Raw genomic sequence first — 16,642 nt, 5'->3', positions numbered from 1 at the left:
AGAGGGCAGTGCAGGCGATTTTGGGTGCGCGGCGGTGGCGGGCAGGCCCCTGCGGCCTTGCATTGGCTGACTTCTTCTCTCTGCAGTAGCGGTTCTCGCAGGCAAAGCTGAAAAGCTCACCTCAAAGCAAAACCTCTCGGCACTCCCAGCACATATGTCTAAATTCATCTGTATTGGTCCCGCTCCCGATGTCTCGAAGAATTTTCTTCTTCAAATCCAAGGGGCCCCTTATAGCAGACACCATCAGCCCATGGCAGGGGACAGGCCCCCACACTACCCTTGGGTGCAGAACTATGCCCAACATGAAGCAGTGGTGAGGGAGGAAAGCAACAGTCAGTGTAAGAAAGCGGAGCAAACTAAGCTTTCTCTCGGGCCTTTCCACTTACCCATTGTTAGCCAGGCCACCCAGAAAGGGCTGGCCAACTGGAAGTGTTAAGAGAAAGGCATTCTCTATCAGACTGGGCAGCTCGTGCAGACAGGCTCCATTTGCCTGGCATTATTTCAGCTTAGTGCATGATGTGCAGGGTTTTATGCAGAGGCTGGAATAGTTTAAGTGGTGTATCCCAACATTTCACACAGCAGTCCTTACCAGCTGATAGCCAGTGAAAGCAATTCCATGACTGTTGTTGATGTTTCTTTCTTATGTCAGCTCTTACAAGAACACAGATAACTTAAGGAACTGAATAGTTTCAAAGATTTCTGAAGATACTACTTTTCCATTTTTTTAATAAATATACTAAAAAACCTTCTACTTTTTGTTTTCAGAACCCAACTATGGCACTCCAGTGCTCAAAGCTGTTGCTTGAGTTCAGGGTGACTTCTCAACAGAGCACACTGAGATTAAATTAAATGGCCTAGACTTTTCTACACTAATACATGTTTTTTTTTTCCCCCACCTATTTTAAGTTGAAACAGTCATGGTTTAGCCTTGCCTGCTTATCAGTCCTATCTACCTCCTCTGTGTTCTACCAGATGGATGTCAACAGAGCACTTCTTTCGGAGCGGTGAGCACTTCCTTTCTGGAGTACTGAGGGTAGGAAGAAAATGTAAGCTGTTTGCCTGACTCTACCATCTTAGTCTTTAGCCATCAAGCTTAGAAATATTTTTAAAATACTGATGGCTTCACAAAAAGTAGAATAGAATGAGATATGTTTCAACTCTGTTTCTAATGAGAGAGATAGAAGTTAACACTGCAAAACTTTATTTTAAATTTATCTAGTTAGTGATGCTGTAGATCTTCATTGTGGCTTCTTTAATTTGCTCAATTATATTATTTATATCTGTTATCCATTTAGAAACCTTTATCTTATGCTTAAGCACTTAATTAAAAAGGACTAGGTAATCAGGGAAGAGATGCAGTACAAGAATTTGTATAAATGTACTTTTAAAATTTTACTAAGGCAATCTGTTGAAAGCTGGCAAAAGAACATGTATACTCAGATTAATATCAACACTTTTCATGCTTCATATTCCAGTGAATCATTTATATGCAAATAACAATTACAAAATAAACAAGTCAGTCTAGGCAATATGAACTTGCTATAACTTTAAAAGCAGAAAATAAGAAAAAAACAAAAAAATAAATGGCAAGTTCTTCAGTGCTGTGGCATTTCTAGGGAATTTTCAAATGTCCATTTCCATTTGAATACTAGATTAGCCTTCTCAGATCTCTCATTACTGAGGGGTTTTATATATTTTCTGTTACTTATATAGCTCCTTTCTAGACTTGATACCACAATCGGTTATTTCCTCTCTGAATTAATCTCCTCTACTTCCCCATTCTCCTCACCCTCCCCCCTCTGCTGTAAACTGGGCAATTTCCAGTCAGGTCAAATAACCACAACCTGTGTTTCTGTGTTTCAAAAGCAATGATTTTATATGTTTTCCCCTAACCTTAACACTAATCCTAATCCTAATCCCTGTTCCTCAGCCAAACCCTAAACCTTCTAACCCTAAACTCTTATCCAAATTCAAATCATAGAAGAGACCTGTAGAGTAATAGAAAGAATTGAGTTGAAAGGGATCAAGATCATCTGATTCAACCTCCCTTGCAATGGGTAGGGACATCTTTCATTAGACCAAGTTGCTCAAGCCTCATCCAACCTGACCTTGAAAACTTCCAACAAGGGGGCATCCATAACTTCTCTGGGCAACCTGTTCCAGTGTCTCGCCACTCTTATCATAAATATTGACTTCCTTGTATCCAATCTAAATCTACTCGCAGTTTAAAACCATTACCCTTTGACATGTCACTACAGGTGTAAACAAAGAGACTCTCTTCTTCTTTCGTGTATAATGAAAGGCTGCTACAAGGTCTCCCTAGAGCCTTCTCTTCTCCAGGCTGAACAACCCCAACTCTCTCAGCTCTTCCTTATAGGAAAGGTGCTCCAGCCTTCTGATCATCTTTGTGGTCCTCCTCTGGACCTGCTTTAACAGGTCTATGTCTTTCTTGTGCTGAGGACCCCAGAGCCGGATGCAGTACTCCAAGTGGGGTCTCACTAGAGCTGAGTGCGAGAATCACCTCCCTTGACCTGCTGGCCACAATTTTTTTGATGAAGCCCAGGATGTGAATGGCTTTCTGGGCTGCCAGTGGGCACATTGCCCACTCTTACCTAATTTGTTACCCACCAATATCCCTGAGTCCTTATCCATAGGGCTGCTCTGAATATTCCAGTCTGTATTGATATTGGAGATTTGCCAACACCCTTGCAGGACCTTGCACTTGTCCTTGTTGAACTTCATGAGGTTCACACAGGCTCACTCCTGAAGCCTATGAAGGTCCCTCTGGATGGCATCCCTTCCCTCCAGAGAATCAATTGCACAACTCATCTTGGTGTAATTAGCACACTTGCTGAGGGTGCACTTAATCCCACTGCCTGTGTTATTCATGAAGGTATTAAGCACTGCTGGTCTCAGTACAGTCCCTGTGGGATACCACTTATTACTTGTTGCCAGTTGGACATTGAGTCTTTGACTATAACTCTTTGGATGTAGTCATCTAGCCAGTTCTTTATTCATCTACCAGTCCATCTGTTAAATTCATCTCTCTCCAATTTAGCAACAAGTTGTTGTGGGGGCCATATCAAAGGCCTTGCAGAAGTCAAGGTAAATCTCATCTGTAGTTATTCCCTTCTCCACTGAAGCATGATTTGCCCTTGGTGAAGCCATATTGGCTGTCTCTAATCACCTCCCTGTATTCTGTATGTTTCAACATGTCTCCTAGGAAGGACTTCTCCAGGATTTGACCAGGCACAGAAGTGAGACTGACTGGTCTGTAGTTCTGAGGGTCTTCCTTTTCACTCTTTTTAATAATGGATGTGATGTTTCCCTGTTTTCAGTCACTGGGGTCTTTACCTGACTGCCATAACTTTCCAAATATGATTCTCTCAAGACCATAGGATGTATCTCATCAAGTCCCATGGACCTATTTATGTTCAGGTTCCTCAAGTAATCTTCCTCTAACCCTGCCTTGAAGTTTGGGGTTGGAAGAGGGATTACTGACGTAAAAAAATTTTTTAGTACCCCAGCCTTCTCCATGTTGATTGTCAGTAGCTCTCCTGTCTTATTTACCACAGTGTGAATGTTTTCTTTAATATTCCTTTTCTGATCAACGTACCTGCAAAAGCCATTCTTATTCTTCACATCCCATGCCAAATTCAGCTCCAGCTGTCCCTTAGATTTCCTGATCCTATCCCTACACATCCAGGCAGCATCCCTGTATTCTCCCCACAATACCTGTCCCTTGTTCCACTGCCTGTGCATTTTCTTCTTACACTTTCATTTGGCTGGAGGTCCTTAACACAGCTGTGCTGGTCTTCTCCTTTTCCTGCCTTGTTTCTTACATATGGGAATCGAAAGCTCTTTTAAGGAAAACATCCTTAGAAAGTTCTTTTCTAATCTATCACCTGGATTAAGAAATTACCCTCAACACACTCAATTTAATGCAGTACTACCACCATTCTTGTCTGGCTTTTTTGCTTAAAAGATAAGAAAACTCGCTCATGTATTTCTAAGCCACCTGAAATGGGCTGTATTTGTAAGTTTTCTCACCTCGACCTTCTTCCTTTTCACTCCTTTCCAGCTAAAGTTTGAAGGTTGCAGTTTGACCTCTCTCAACCTACTTAACACAAAGGGCTGTTGGTTATGCATTGACTACTTAGCTATGTCAGACTTTCACCATATGGGATATTCCCAGAACTAAAGCTAACACAGATGAGGCGGTAATCACTTGACAAATTTACAAATTACAACCAGCACAGGCCAGGACAGTCCTGAAACCATGCACTGCCAGGTTGGTACAAAATCTGTGGCCTTTAGTCATGGCAAAAAACATATTTACAAGACTACAGAGGCCAGGACTACAGCATGTTGAGTAAAATTACTGTTCTTGAAGCAGAATTAAATAGATCCTTGCATAAAAAATATCCTATTGCTTTTCTGCATTATGTGAAAAACAGTTAAAATTGTGGGTACTGACAAGGGGCAGATAATTCGGGGTGTATGCATTTGTGTGTGAATTTCTGAAACTGAACTTCTGAACTGGGCACAGACCCACTACAATTGAGAACCTGCATTAGCAAAGCTCACCCCTTCACTTGGTTACAATCACAGAGTGAAAACAGATGTTTTCAATGTTTTTTTTTAAGCTACCTCCCAAGCCCTCAAAGCATACCAGTAAATTTTGGAGAGATACAATATACTCTCTTTCCAGTGGCCAGAACTGCAGTTATGGGGAATTCATTCAGTGAAATTACCTCATCAGATAATTACTGCCTGCCCCCAAAGTAGTGTCTATGTAAGCTAGAAATAACAGTTAATTCTGTGTTATTTAAACAGATCAACAAAAACACAAGGGTGTTTTTCTCTTTTATTATGAAAGATACAAAAACAGAGTCTAGTAAACTACCATTACAAACATGAACTTTTTTTGAACCAGATCTCTATTTACATACAGAAAATTTCCCAAGTGGAACAATACCAAATGTGAGACACACTAGAATACACCATATATACAAGCTGAGAGATTTAATATCTCTGTTATTCTATATATGATTGCTATAGAAAAAGTCAATTCCTACCTGTTTTGCACAGATATTTTAAGTTAAGTTTATGAGATTACCCAAGCAAAATAAAGCAGAATCTGGGCAAAGTTCTGCTGTCTGAATGGTTACTTTATAAGTAGAGTACAAAATAATAGAGCTAGGTTTCCAAGTCAGGCTGAATTTTCTGTTGTGTCAAATAGCCATACTCCAAATTGATGGAAGGAAAAGAATGAAAAGTATTACTGATTTTTATTGACATCAAAGCAGAAATACCTCAGAAGGTGAAGATGCACTGGTTTTCAGATCACTGAAAAGTAAGTATTTTAATTTATTTTTTAAAAACTCTTCCCTCAAACAGAAAAGCCAAATAAAATACTTGAGCTTGCTTTGCATGATCAGACATTCTGTTTAAAAACATGAAATACAAGAAGACACACCACTTTGTATTAATACAGTTTTTAACTGGAACCAACTACTGCTTAGTTGGTAAGGCACTTCTTCCTTTAGATCAGTCCACTTCCCTAGATTTTAGTATAGCTCCATTTCACATAGAGAAGTGATTTCAGCTATGCCACTTATGACAGCAGAAGGGATGTTGTTAAGAACTGTTGCTCTCCAAGCATGGATGGCCTCAACAATACCTTCTGGATTGCTTGAACTCAAGTCACATAGTGAATATATGGCTGCCAGCTGCACACCCCAGGGAACACCTGGAAAAAGTTAACACAAATCAGCTCATAGAAACTTCGATATGCAAGAATGTTTTTGGGAATTCTGAATTTAAAGAAACTATTAGTTCAAGAACTGGAAATAAAACACATCAGCAACTGTGATGTCTAAAACCAGAATGTAGCAAGATGACAACCTACACACAAATTCCATAACATTTTATACTAGCACTTTCCAGTCTTCTCAATTCAGCAAGTTTTCAGCATTCAAAAGGCATAAAAGAGTTGAGTATCTGGTGATTTTACTCCAGTTAAGAGTGATCAGACTTATGAAAACAGTCAGGTTGACACTGAGTCTGAAACAGATACAGACATATACCACTTACTTGGAAAAACTTGAGATTGCAAGGAAGAGAAGCTATACAGGTGGCTCAAAACAGCTCCCTAACATCGGTCAGTGCTTCACTGCAAAATGTAGTTGACATCCAGAATAACTGAGCAATGTCGATCTCTGCTGCCCTAACTGCCTCACTTTGTCTCAGTCAAGAATTTGGGCTGTCTTTCTCCCATACAACATCTTTATAGCAGTAAGCTTCAGCATGAATTGCTCAGGTAAAAAATCAGCCATTGCTGCTCAAGTTAAGATCACCCTTTAAGTTCTCTAATGTAGCTATAGGCTCTTCTATGAAACAGTCTAATTCCAAGCTGGCTAAAACCATCTCCAAATTGTTCTCTGTCTCAAACAGAAGGTGATACTGTTAATACTTCATTAACTTTGGAAGAGAAAGGGACTCAAACTGAAAACTGTTTGACCTATTATGCACTAACATAAACGGCAAAAACACGCTGTTTTGGCATATGTATCTCAATTTGTGTTATATACTGGCATTGGCAAAACTTCGCATTGCAGGTATTACACTAAAGTTCCTCAAAATAAACATTACCTTCCTCTTTTGCATGCTGTACAAACAGTCCAATTACAGAACTAATATTCTTCACTGCAGCAAGATATCCTTCCTTCAAACCTATTTGGCCCAATCGACCTGAAAGAAAAAAAGGGTTATTATGTATCTGACTATTTAGACAGTCAACTTCCTAACTTGTAGACTTCCTGATTGTTGAAGTATCAACAGAAAATACAAATTTCAATTACAAAAAATAGTCATTCTTGTTACCATGTTGTCTTGGGAACAACAGTTGTCCTATTCCTTTTGTAACTAAAGACCCCAAGGCATTTTTCATCAGATTGATCCAACTCCCACAGGTTTGCAGTTTTTAAGTGTTAAAGTCATAAAGAATGCAATTTTTGTTTAACAAACAATATTATATAGCTTACATGTGGAAAATATTTATTGAAACTCAAACTATATCTATGTACCTCAAATGCTTTCTAGATCCCAAATAAATTAATATAACTTAAAATTACTACGGTATTATGTTGCATATAAAACCTTATTTTTATACACTTTGCGATAAACCATATGGCATGAAGCTGTGTCAGGGGACGTTTAGGTTAGCTATTAGGAAAAGGTTTTTCACTCAGAGAGTGGTTCAAGAACCATTTTGACAATGCTCAGGCACATGGTGTGATTCCTGGGGCTGTCCCTCTGCAGGGTCAGGAGTTGGACTTTGATGATCCTAGTGGGTCCATTCCAATCCAGGATTTCTATGATTCTGTATGTAGCTACAGATGATTTAATTTTAAGTACATAAAAGATGTTGGTATTTGTTATCATGAATCAGAGTAACATCTCTCAAGACTTAAGTACCTGATTTCCACAGGCTGATAAACAGAAAAGAACTGCATAAAGATGCAGTAAAATGCAAAAATACATCAACTTGTGACGGAACACGATTCAGGATGGAGAAAAGCATGCAGCAATTGGCAGGACTTTCATATGGATGTTGCTGTTATTGTGTGGTTTCATTGTATTCATGCTGCGCGGTGCACAACTGCACATGCCCAGGCCTCCCATGAGATTGCCTGCTCCCTGCTTCCCCCACTCCTCCTCCTTTTGCCTGTGCCCTATTCTGATTTGCTCCCCTGTTTGTCTGTCTGATAACCCACCCTATGTTCTGCCCCTTTTTCCCTGGCAGGACGGTTAAGAATCGGGCGCACCCCTGAATAAACAAGTCTGCTTGCATCCCTTCCTGGTGTCCTGTTCCCCCTTTCGGACCGCGACATCAACTCACTTTCCAGGCAGTCTGACACTTTCAAAGGACATAGTTATACAAAACAGAAGTTCAACCAAGAATTTGGATTACTTACCAATTAGCCTGAGTGTCAGTGCTATAACACTATCACGAATGGACTGAGCAGTTTCCTGCCCCTTTCTCTTCTTTACCCAATTATCCATAGAAGGCCAAAGCACTTTGCTGTGAAAGACAAATGAATTTGAAAATCTGATAGTGCATGAAGGGATGGTACAGTATTCATACAATAATGAAGGCAAATGGTTCTTTTGTTTACCACGTATTTCCATAGCTCCACTTGCATCTTTACTTCACCTTCTAGGGAAACTCATAACACTCCAAGCATCCAAAAAACTGAGTAATGTAAAGAAGGTTTTAAACCCAAACAATCAAAGCTAACTTTCGGATGGAATCGTTCCTGTTCAGTATAGGATTCATGTTCATCTTCTATTCATTTCCCTGCAACATTCTGAATCTCTACTGACTGTAGGTAGACTGACTTCATAGATATATATGAAATTGTGTTATTTCCAAATGTCATGCTGAAATGTTCTGTAAGTTTCTTATATGACTAAAAAGTCAGTTTGTATGTTGCAAGTAGGATCCAACGCTTGTTTTTAAACATAAAAGTACCCAAGACTTTTTTAATCTTTAAAAGGATGCCAGTAGACCTGGTTACCTATTATCAGCACAACTCCACACAATCAACTCTGTATGGCTTTAATTAAACTGACATACTGAAGCTAATTTGTACTAATTTAAAAGTATTTCACCAAAACCAACTTCTTTACTATTTGAAAGTAATGGAACTTGTATAAAAGACGACGATGATTGTAAGATATTTGCATTTACTTTATAATCAATTATTATGTTATGTCAGATAAAGAAATGTCCACTACATTATGAAACCTCTAGAAAATCAGGGCTGTCAGATCACTGTAGGTGTCAAAATGAAATATTTCAAAGTGGGTTAAATATGGTAGCAGTCCAGGTACTGGACTATAGGTTCAAAGAAAATTCAAGACATTGAATCTAGCTATTATAATGATTTTAGAATTAAAATCAAACTGAAATCAGGATAGTACACTAACGCATATGGGTACATTTCACTTTCAGCACTGAAGGAGTGCTATTTACATATCAGAAGTTCCACCCTCATTTTTTTCTGATGGGGGGAGAGGAATTCAACAAGTAATTTTGGAGGAAAACAATAATTTTGCCTCACTGACAGACAATTCATCTCAAAATCTTTTGCAATCATCCACATAGAGCTATTTTGAAAGCAATTCTTTACTAGAATGGTTCAAACAGGGTTCCTTTCTTGGAACAGTACTATAAAATCCTACCTTTCCTCATTGATCATTCATTCTATCTTAAAATAAGGCACACAAAAACAAGAGTCTAGGTCTCATCAGGTTAAAACACCCTCATTTCTAAATACGTATCCAATATTTTATTACTTTAAAAGCTAAGTCATAGTGAATTTGGGGGAAAAAAAATCACCACCAAAACCAAACCACAGAAAAACCACATACAGGAAAACACTTGAAAGAACTGCTTGCCACAATACCTTATAACATTGTCATGTGTCCAATCCCACTTCAAGTGAGAGCAGAGTAGATCAACAGCAAATATGTACTGCCAAGCATCTTCACTCAGATCTTCTCCATAGTGCTCACTCAATTGAAATTCTACTTTTGTACATGACTGCATTTCTAAAAGCAGGTTTGAGACCATAATACCAGCATCTAAAGAGGAACTCTGGAATTTTAGAAGGTAATCACCTTAGTGCATGAAAAGTTACCAGCCCGGAACCAAACTCTTTACATATATTTGATAGTGACGGTACAAAACATCTTATACCATAAATCCAACTTTTGGGTTGAATTAACACAAACAAATAGAGTACAAAACCTTCAAGTACTCAGTATTCTTCCTGACGCTTCTACTAAAAGGGGAGTTGGGAAAAACCCCCCTCAAACAGCAAAATCCACAGACTTCACGCCCACTCTCTTATCTCCTACAAGTTGAGGATTTTTGTTTCTCTCAATACAGCTTTAAGGTCAGAAGAGTATTTTTCCAATGCAAGAAGATAAGACTAATACTTCTCGCTTTCTAAATAGTTTTAAAATTTGCTACTGTTTATTCTTCATTAGGGGCTAATTTCCAAGCAAGTACTTTCAATAGTTGAGGTAGTAATAACTAAAAACATGCCATATGAAACAATTCTGCTAATTAAATAGCTAGGGGAAGAAGGAAATTTAAAAACAAACATTCTCTGAATGTCTGAAGTATCAAGAAAAAAAACCTAGGCTTATCACATGAACAGAGTGGCTGCTTGGCAGATTTTCTCAGTACCAAAGCTCATATAATAGGCAAGTTCTGCCATGGTATAAGTCACTAAAATGGTACACTTTGACCAAGAAATAAATACCCATTCTACCTGAGTTTTACTTTCATAAGTAGAATAATCTTCTCATAACAGACTGTTGATCACAATCTACTTGAAATTTTTCCCTGTATTTCTATAAGTAAAAGAGAGCTTACAGATAGGATGATGTCATCTCCTATCATCAATACAGAAATTTCTGAGGTCCTTCTCCCCATCTGCAGCAGCTCTCATATTTCAGAGATCCATAAATAAAGTAGGTAGTGTGAGTGCACAGAATTAGTATTTCCAAGAACATTTACTAAGACATACTTATGTGCACCTCTATTGGCATGAAATTTAAAGCTGTAAACTAATAGCATGGAGAATGCAAATTCTTTGCTAAACAGGGACCGCAGTACAGCATAAGTGAATACCAGAGCTTAATGCTACATCACAACTGTGATTTAATAATAAAAAAAAGCAGATACAAATCCACGCCCTCTTAACTCACTCTACTATAAACCTGCTCTAAAGCAGGAGGTTTATGGGGGCTGTAATTCCAGTGATACCATATTAGATTCAGGGCTCGTTTCAGATTTAAAAAACAAACAAGCAAACAAACAAACAAAAATAAAGGCTATGATGACAGCAGTAAGACTAGCTGCAGTCCTCAAGGCAGTTGTGGAACAGAGTGTTTGGACAGGGAACAGGTGAGCTATTGTCATGGTTTAGGAATGGTATTCTACAATTTAGTGCTCTCAGTGAAACCATGAGTCAGTGAGGTAAGAAATCAAACAGTAACAGCAGTAATACTAGTGACAGGGTAAAAGAAAGAGGCTAATGATTAACACAGAAACAACAATAACTGACTGCTTCCCCCCACCATGCTATGCCAATGCAGAAGGGAGCTCTTCTCCCTGGAAGAGAAGCTCTTCCTCACACCTGGGCAATGACATGAGGTGGTACAGAATATATAGAATAACCAGCCTATGGGTCCTAGCCATGCCCCCTTCTGACTACTGAAAAATTAACCCTGTCGTGGCTGGAACCAGGATAGGAATCATGGAACCAGGAACTATGAATCAATATGATTTTGTTCACTTGCTATTTACAAAACTATAGCACTTTAATCAAGCATTAATATGGGGTTTTAAAAAATACAGGGCCCTAGCTTTCAAACAAACACACAAGCCTGTTACACAAACTCCTTCTCCAGAAGCAAAGCACCTCTGGCTTTCCATCTCTATGATATAAATTTGTTCCTAATGATTTCAAGCGTGTCCAATTTTTCCTCTTTGCAGCATCCCTTTCAGGATGGTAATATGTGCCTCCTGAAAACTGATAGAAATTATTTGCCCAAGGGCTCAAAAACTTGAAATCAAATCTCAAAAGTCCTTAACATGGGTCACCCTTCTTCTGCCATCACTTGTTTTGTACTGCCAACTGCTTCTGAAATTAACTGCCTGACTTTTTTTAGTGATAAATGGGTATTTATAGTCTACTTTGCAAAAGGATCATGAGTAAAAAGAGACAGGCTGATCTTGAAATTAATTGTGAAACATTATTACCTATTACACAGGGAACTATGAAAGACAGACAAAACCAATATGTATTAAAAAGATCCAACAATGAAAAATGAAACAAAAAAACATCTCAAAGAACATCAAGGTCACAGTTCCATAGACGGAGGGAATTCCCTAGTCCAAGATCATGCTAGTTAAAGTTTAAAAACAATCTTTACTTTTAATGTTTAGTAGAGAGATTAGTATTTAACAGGGAAAACAAGACAAGTATTGTATTCTAGTAGGGTTTAGATAACTAGAGGAAAAAGGCCTGAAGCAGCATTAGTTGTGCAATTATACAGACTCCATGGGATCTTCACACGCTTCATTAGAAGTGAGCTGCTTGTTTTGATTCAGACAGCTAAGTGACCAATGCAGACAAAACCTGACATTCACAATGAAAGCAGACATTACCTGTTCCCAGTTGAGGTAAGCACTCAAACAGGCCAGCATCTCATTGCTTGCACTCTGCCTGACAACTAATTGCATAGCTTTGTTAACTGCACCTTGGGAGACAAGGATGTCAGGCCATACATTTGTGATAAATAAAATCATTTTTTCTGAGTCTGGAAAGTCTAAGAAAAAAAGAAATAACAAAGCATGATTTTAATATTTAAAAACAACAACAAAAAAATATATTCAGTCATTAAAAGCCAGTACAGTCTTTAGCAATATAACTAGGAAAGAAGGCATAGAAGTCACATCACAACAGCAGCCCAAGGAAGGGGAGTTAAACTAGCACATCTCAGTCCTGAGACTAAATAAGAAAATAAGACCCAAGACAAAAAAAAACCAATCCAAACCTTAAGCCACCTCCCCCACTGTAATTTCACTCTGTCTCCCTTTATCTTTCTTACTTCACTTTAATTCACTAAGGAGAATGGTCTTGGAGCATTGAAACTGGATTCTTTTAGGATTAAACTGTAAGATGCACTCCAAAAGCCTACCTATATATACCCCAGACACAAGTGAGCACTCTGATTAATGGATCGTACTACAACTAGTCCAAAGAAAAAAACAGTCCTTGCTAATACCTTGCACTCGTACACCTGTGAAATCCACATTAAAAAAAAGAAAAAGCCTGCAAAGAACTTTCATACAATTCACATATGATACTCCTTAGCAATTTTCCCAGACTTTGCAAGGGAAATTATACATTATGCAAGTTGTAAGTGAGCATATATGAATGATGCATATTAATATCTGTACTTCCATGGACATAAAAATTTGCACTACTCCCACATAATTCAAGAACCCTCATTCATTAAAGTAATTCAGTGCAAATATCTGACATGTATCAGTAAGAGAGAACAGAGTTCCAGGCCATGAAGAGGAAGCCAACAGATGCTTCTAAACACCAAAGCAGAAAGCTTCAAAGCAGAATATGAAGATGAAACATGAATGTGTAGACTGTAAGCAATAACAAATACATTGGAATAAGCAAAAAAGTAGATATTACTTTCATGTATGGAATGCAGTACTGGAATACATATGCCTGGAAAAAACAAATGAAATGTGAAAAGCTAAATGTGCCTTCCCTCTTCACTTAAGTGTAACTTCTACATTTTTCGGAAGAACTTTTTTCAAGAACTAGAGAGCATATCAAAATACATCAAATCACAAAGCTTTAATGAGCATAAAGAATTTAGTGTCTTGGATGAACCTTCGTCTACTCTGAAGCTGCTCATAACATAGTAATTAACTTTTTTCTATCAGGACACGGACTGTAGGTGAACTAACATTATCTACATGCTTCAACTTGAATTGCCTGCCCAGGAATTTGAAACACTTACAAAATTCACTCAGACTTAAGACTTAAAGTGGCATGAAAAGAAGAAAAGTTTAAAAAAAAAAAGACAAAGGGAACAGAGGAGGGGTAAAAGACAAAATAACCAAAAAACTGTAATATTTTATTTACTGTCATTTAAGGCAGAATACCTGACAGAAGAACAGAACAAAAAGGATGGACAAGTTGTCAAGACAAAAGATGATGCAAGTCTAATGAGGTAGTACTGACTGTTTATAGTCAATCTGTTTATTGTGTAGCTCGTGTTGCTATAATTCTCATGGGAATATGTAAAACTACATGAAAGAGAAAGCCCTAAAATGAGTACATTGTAATCAAATAAAAACAAACGAATTTTAAAAAAACTAAATGACCTTTAAGATGTGCTTACAGCTGTTCACACTCATAAGTATAAAACCACAGGACAATGACAACAGGAATTTATGCAATTCAAGGTATAGAATAGAAAATCATTAAAAAAAAAAATCTACATTTAGCTACTAAAGTTTCAATCTTATCCAGAAAAAAAAGGAAAAAAAAAGGAGAATGTTTAATATTTGCAAGAACACACAAAAAGAAAAAATAACAAGATACTGCAAAACAAAAGACTTAACTGTTATTTTAGACTAAGAAAAGATATCTGATGAGTTTCTAACATGGTGCAGTATTAAAACTATTAACATGAAAAAGTAAAAGGAGAATTATAATGGACTGCTTGAAGGATAGAAAAACAGATACAAAACCAGGAATTCAAAAAAGAACCAAGAAAAAACCCAAACAAATAACAATATGACACCCCAGAAAAAAAAGATAATTAAGAACAAAATGAAATCACAAACCTTTTGAAGATAAAAAACAGAAAAAAGACAAGAATGTTATATGAAAGATAATCACTAATTGAAACAATCCTAAGTTCTAGCATTCTGCTCCTCAGTGCTCTCAAATTTTATTTTAATTTGAAACATGGATACCAGGATACTATTGAGCCCTGCATGTTAATGGTACTTTCAAACTTAGTGAAGTCCTTTCAAAACTAAGACTCTTAATTTAGTACAGTGATAGTATGTATGTATTACCCTTTGTTACTGGGAACAAAAGGAAGCAGGGGAGAGGAAGGGAACCAAAATGGAAAAAACCCTCTCAACCAAGCGAGACTTTGAATAATGGGAAGCAAAAAAAACTTTAAAGAGGACATGTCATAAAAATACACGAGTTTTGATCAAGGTATTGTCCAGCTCCAGACACTATTTTAAGCCAATACATGTTTTTAAATCACACTTACTTTATGAATCAGGACTTAATTAAAATAAGAAAATACTAACAGGCAAAAAGGACAAAAGTCCTTAGAATCATATTATCATTTTGGAGATGGTGGGGCAAAAATGAAAGCAAAGAGGATCCTAAGTAAAATATTTCTCTGGAAAAATAAGTAAACTACTAAAAGCCCAGGTCACCACCAAACAACACAGATGTGAAGGAACTGTGAGAACAGAAATTTCTTCTAGAATAGTCTATACTTCTGCATTATAGAAAGAAGTTCTAAGGAAAACAACTCTTTCACAGAATTTTTGCTTGTTTTTACAAACATAATAATTCTGGAACACTACGGCAAAGACATACAGCATATTTAAGGTATAAGACCACTAAGCCACACTATACCTTCTTTAAGTAGGCTATAGCAGAAAAGGCGAGCTCTTTCCAAATCTCCCAACTGTTGACAAATTCCTGCATAGACTCGACACAGAGCCTGACTGAAGTTGTAATTTGTGGCATTCTTCTGACCCTTGAGTTTATTGAGAATAACATGCAGCAAGGACTCTGCTAAATGCTATAAGACACAAAAAATATTGTTAGACTCTTGTATACTTAAGGATATTGACAATATTGTAATAGTATGACAAATAAAAAGGACTACTATCTTATTTGCAAAAATATTATTTGCATATATATGAAAATGCAGAAAACTAAATCAGAGGCAACAAGTGAAAGAAAAAGGAGTGAGGAGCAACTTCCCGGAATAAACATGCCTTAAACAGATCCAGAATAGGGCTGCTATTCTTTAAATATAAATTGTTTAGTTATGTGATTTAAAACAATCTTTCTCAAACAAAGAACGAGGAGAGGAATAATAACAGGTAGAGGGAATGAGGAGAAGAATAATGACAGGTAGAAGATAATAACCTAATCAAAGTAAATGCAGCATCCTGACTTAGGTACTCCAGAGCTGCCACAGGAAGACAAACAGCCCACTGTCCAGGTGTGAGGCTTACTAGATTAGTTAACAGCAGTCTCTCCCTAGACCACCTTATATACTGCAGGAGGTGGGGATGAGATATTCTTGCCTACAGTAACATGGGACTCAATATGAGATGCAAGGAAAGAGAATATTGGGATTGCACACACCTTACTACAGGATGTTTAGAGGGAGAGCTAAAAGTGGGGAGTACAATGATATGCTTAGGAGCCAAGTGCTGGAGAATACGCTGTTCAGACTGGGTACCTGCAGACACAAGGTAGTTGTGAGGAACCAGGAGGTCCAAGCCAGCCACCTGAATGACCAGGAGTCTAAGAGTCAGACACATCTGGACCAGCTACTGGAGGAATACATATGTGCTTCTGTGTCTCTAAGTTTGCCAGAGCACATGACAAGTGTGAAGAACAGAAGCCACCTACTGGTTGTATTGAGTGCCTACTGTTAGCTACTGGAGGAATCCAGACTGCCTGTATATATATATATATATATATATATATATATATATATATATGTATGTATTATCCACTACCAGGTTTTCATTCCAATTAGTCAGAAAAGGGAATAAGATTAGCTGCATGTTATGTGCATGTGTGTCTATTTGGAGTACATATCTGGCCCTTCTACTGGCTGGACCTGGAAACATAAAGGTGCCATAGCCTTGCTTCTAAGAAGTTACAGATTTGGCAACTCCTAACAAAGATGACCTGAGATCTTGGTAGCAACTTCTAAGGAGAACTTAATTATGTACAAAAAATGTAACAGGACA

At 37.7% G+C, this 16,642-nt stretch overlaps 1 protein-coding gene across 6 annotated transcripts in view; it reads right to left on the bottom strand.

Moving 5' to 3' along the window:
• Positions 1-4,854: 4,854 nt before the first annotated feature.
• Positions 4,855-16,642, bottom strand: part of ICE1 (interactor of little elongation complex ELL subunit 1) — a 45,199-nt gene continuing 33,411 nt past the window's right edge. For all 6 annotated transcript variants that reach the window (XM_027662809.1, XM_027662810.1, XM_027662812.1 and 3 more), the window contains 6 exons: positions 15,282-15,450; positions 12,251-12,411; positions 9,474-9,664; positions 7,980-8,086; positions 6,655-6,753; positions 4,855-5,752 (listed from right to left, as the gene is read on the bottom strand). In XM_027662809.1, the coding sequence (XP_027518610.1) occupies positions 5,571-5,752; positions 6,655-6,753; positions 7,980-8,086; positions 9,474-9,664; positions 12,251-12,411; positions 15,282-15,450 (909 nt within the window). In that variant the 3' untranslated portion in view covers positions 4,855-5,570. The remainder of the gene's footprint in view (positions 5,753-6,654; positions 6,754-7,979; positions 8,087-9,473; positions 9,665-12,250; positions 12,412-15,281; positions 15,451-16,642) is intronic.

This window comes from Corapipo altera, unplaced genomic scaffold, assembly GCF_003945725.1.
Source record: "Corapipo altera isolate COAL_440 unplaced genomic scaffold, ASM394572v1 359, whole genome shotgun sequence".
NCBI lineage: Eukaryota > Metazoa > Chordata > Aves > Passeriformes > Pipridae > Corapipo > Corapipo altera.
This window is presented reverse-complemented; position numbering and strand designations above follow the sequence as displayed.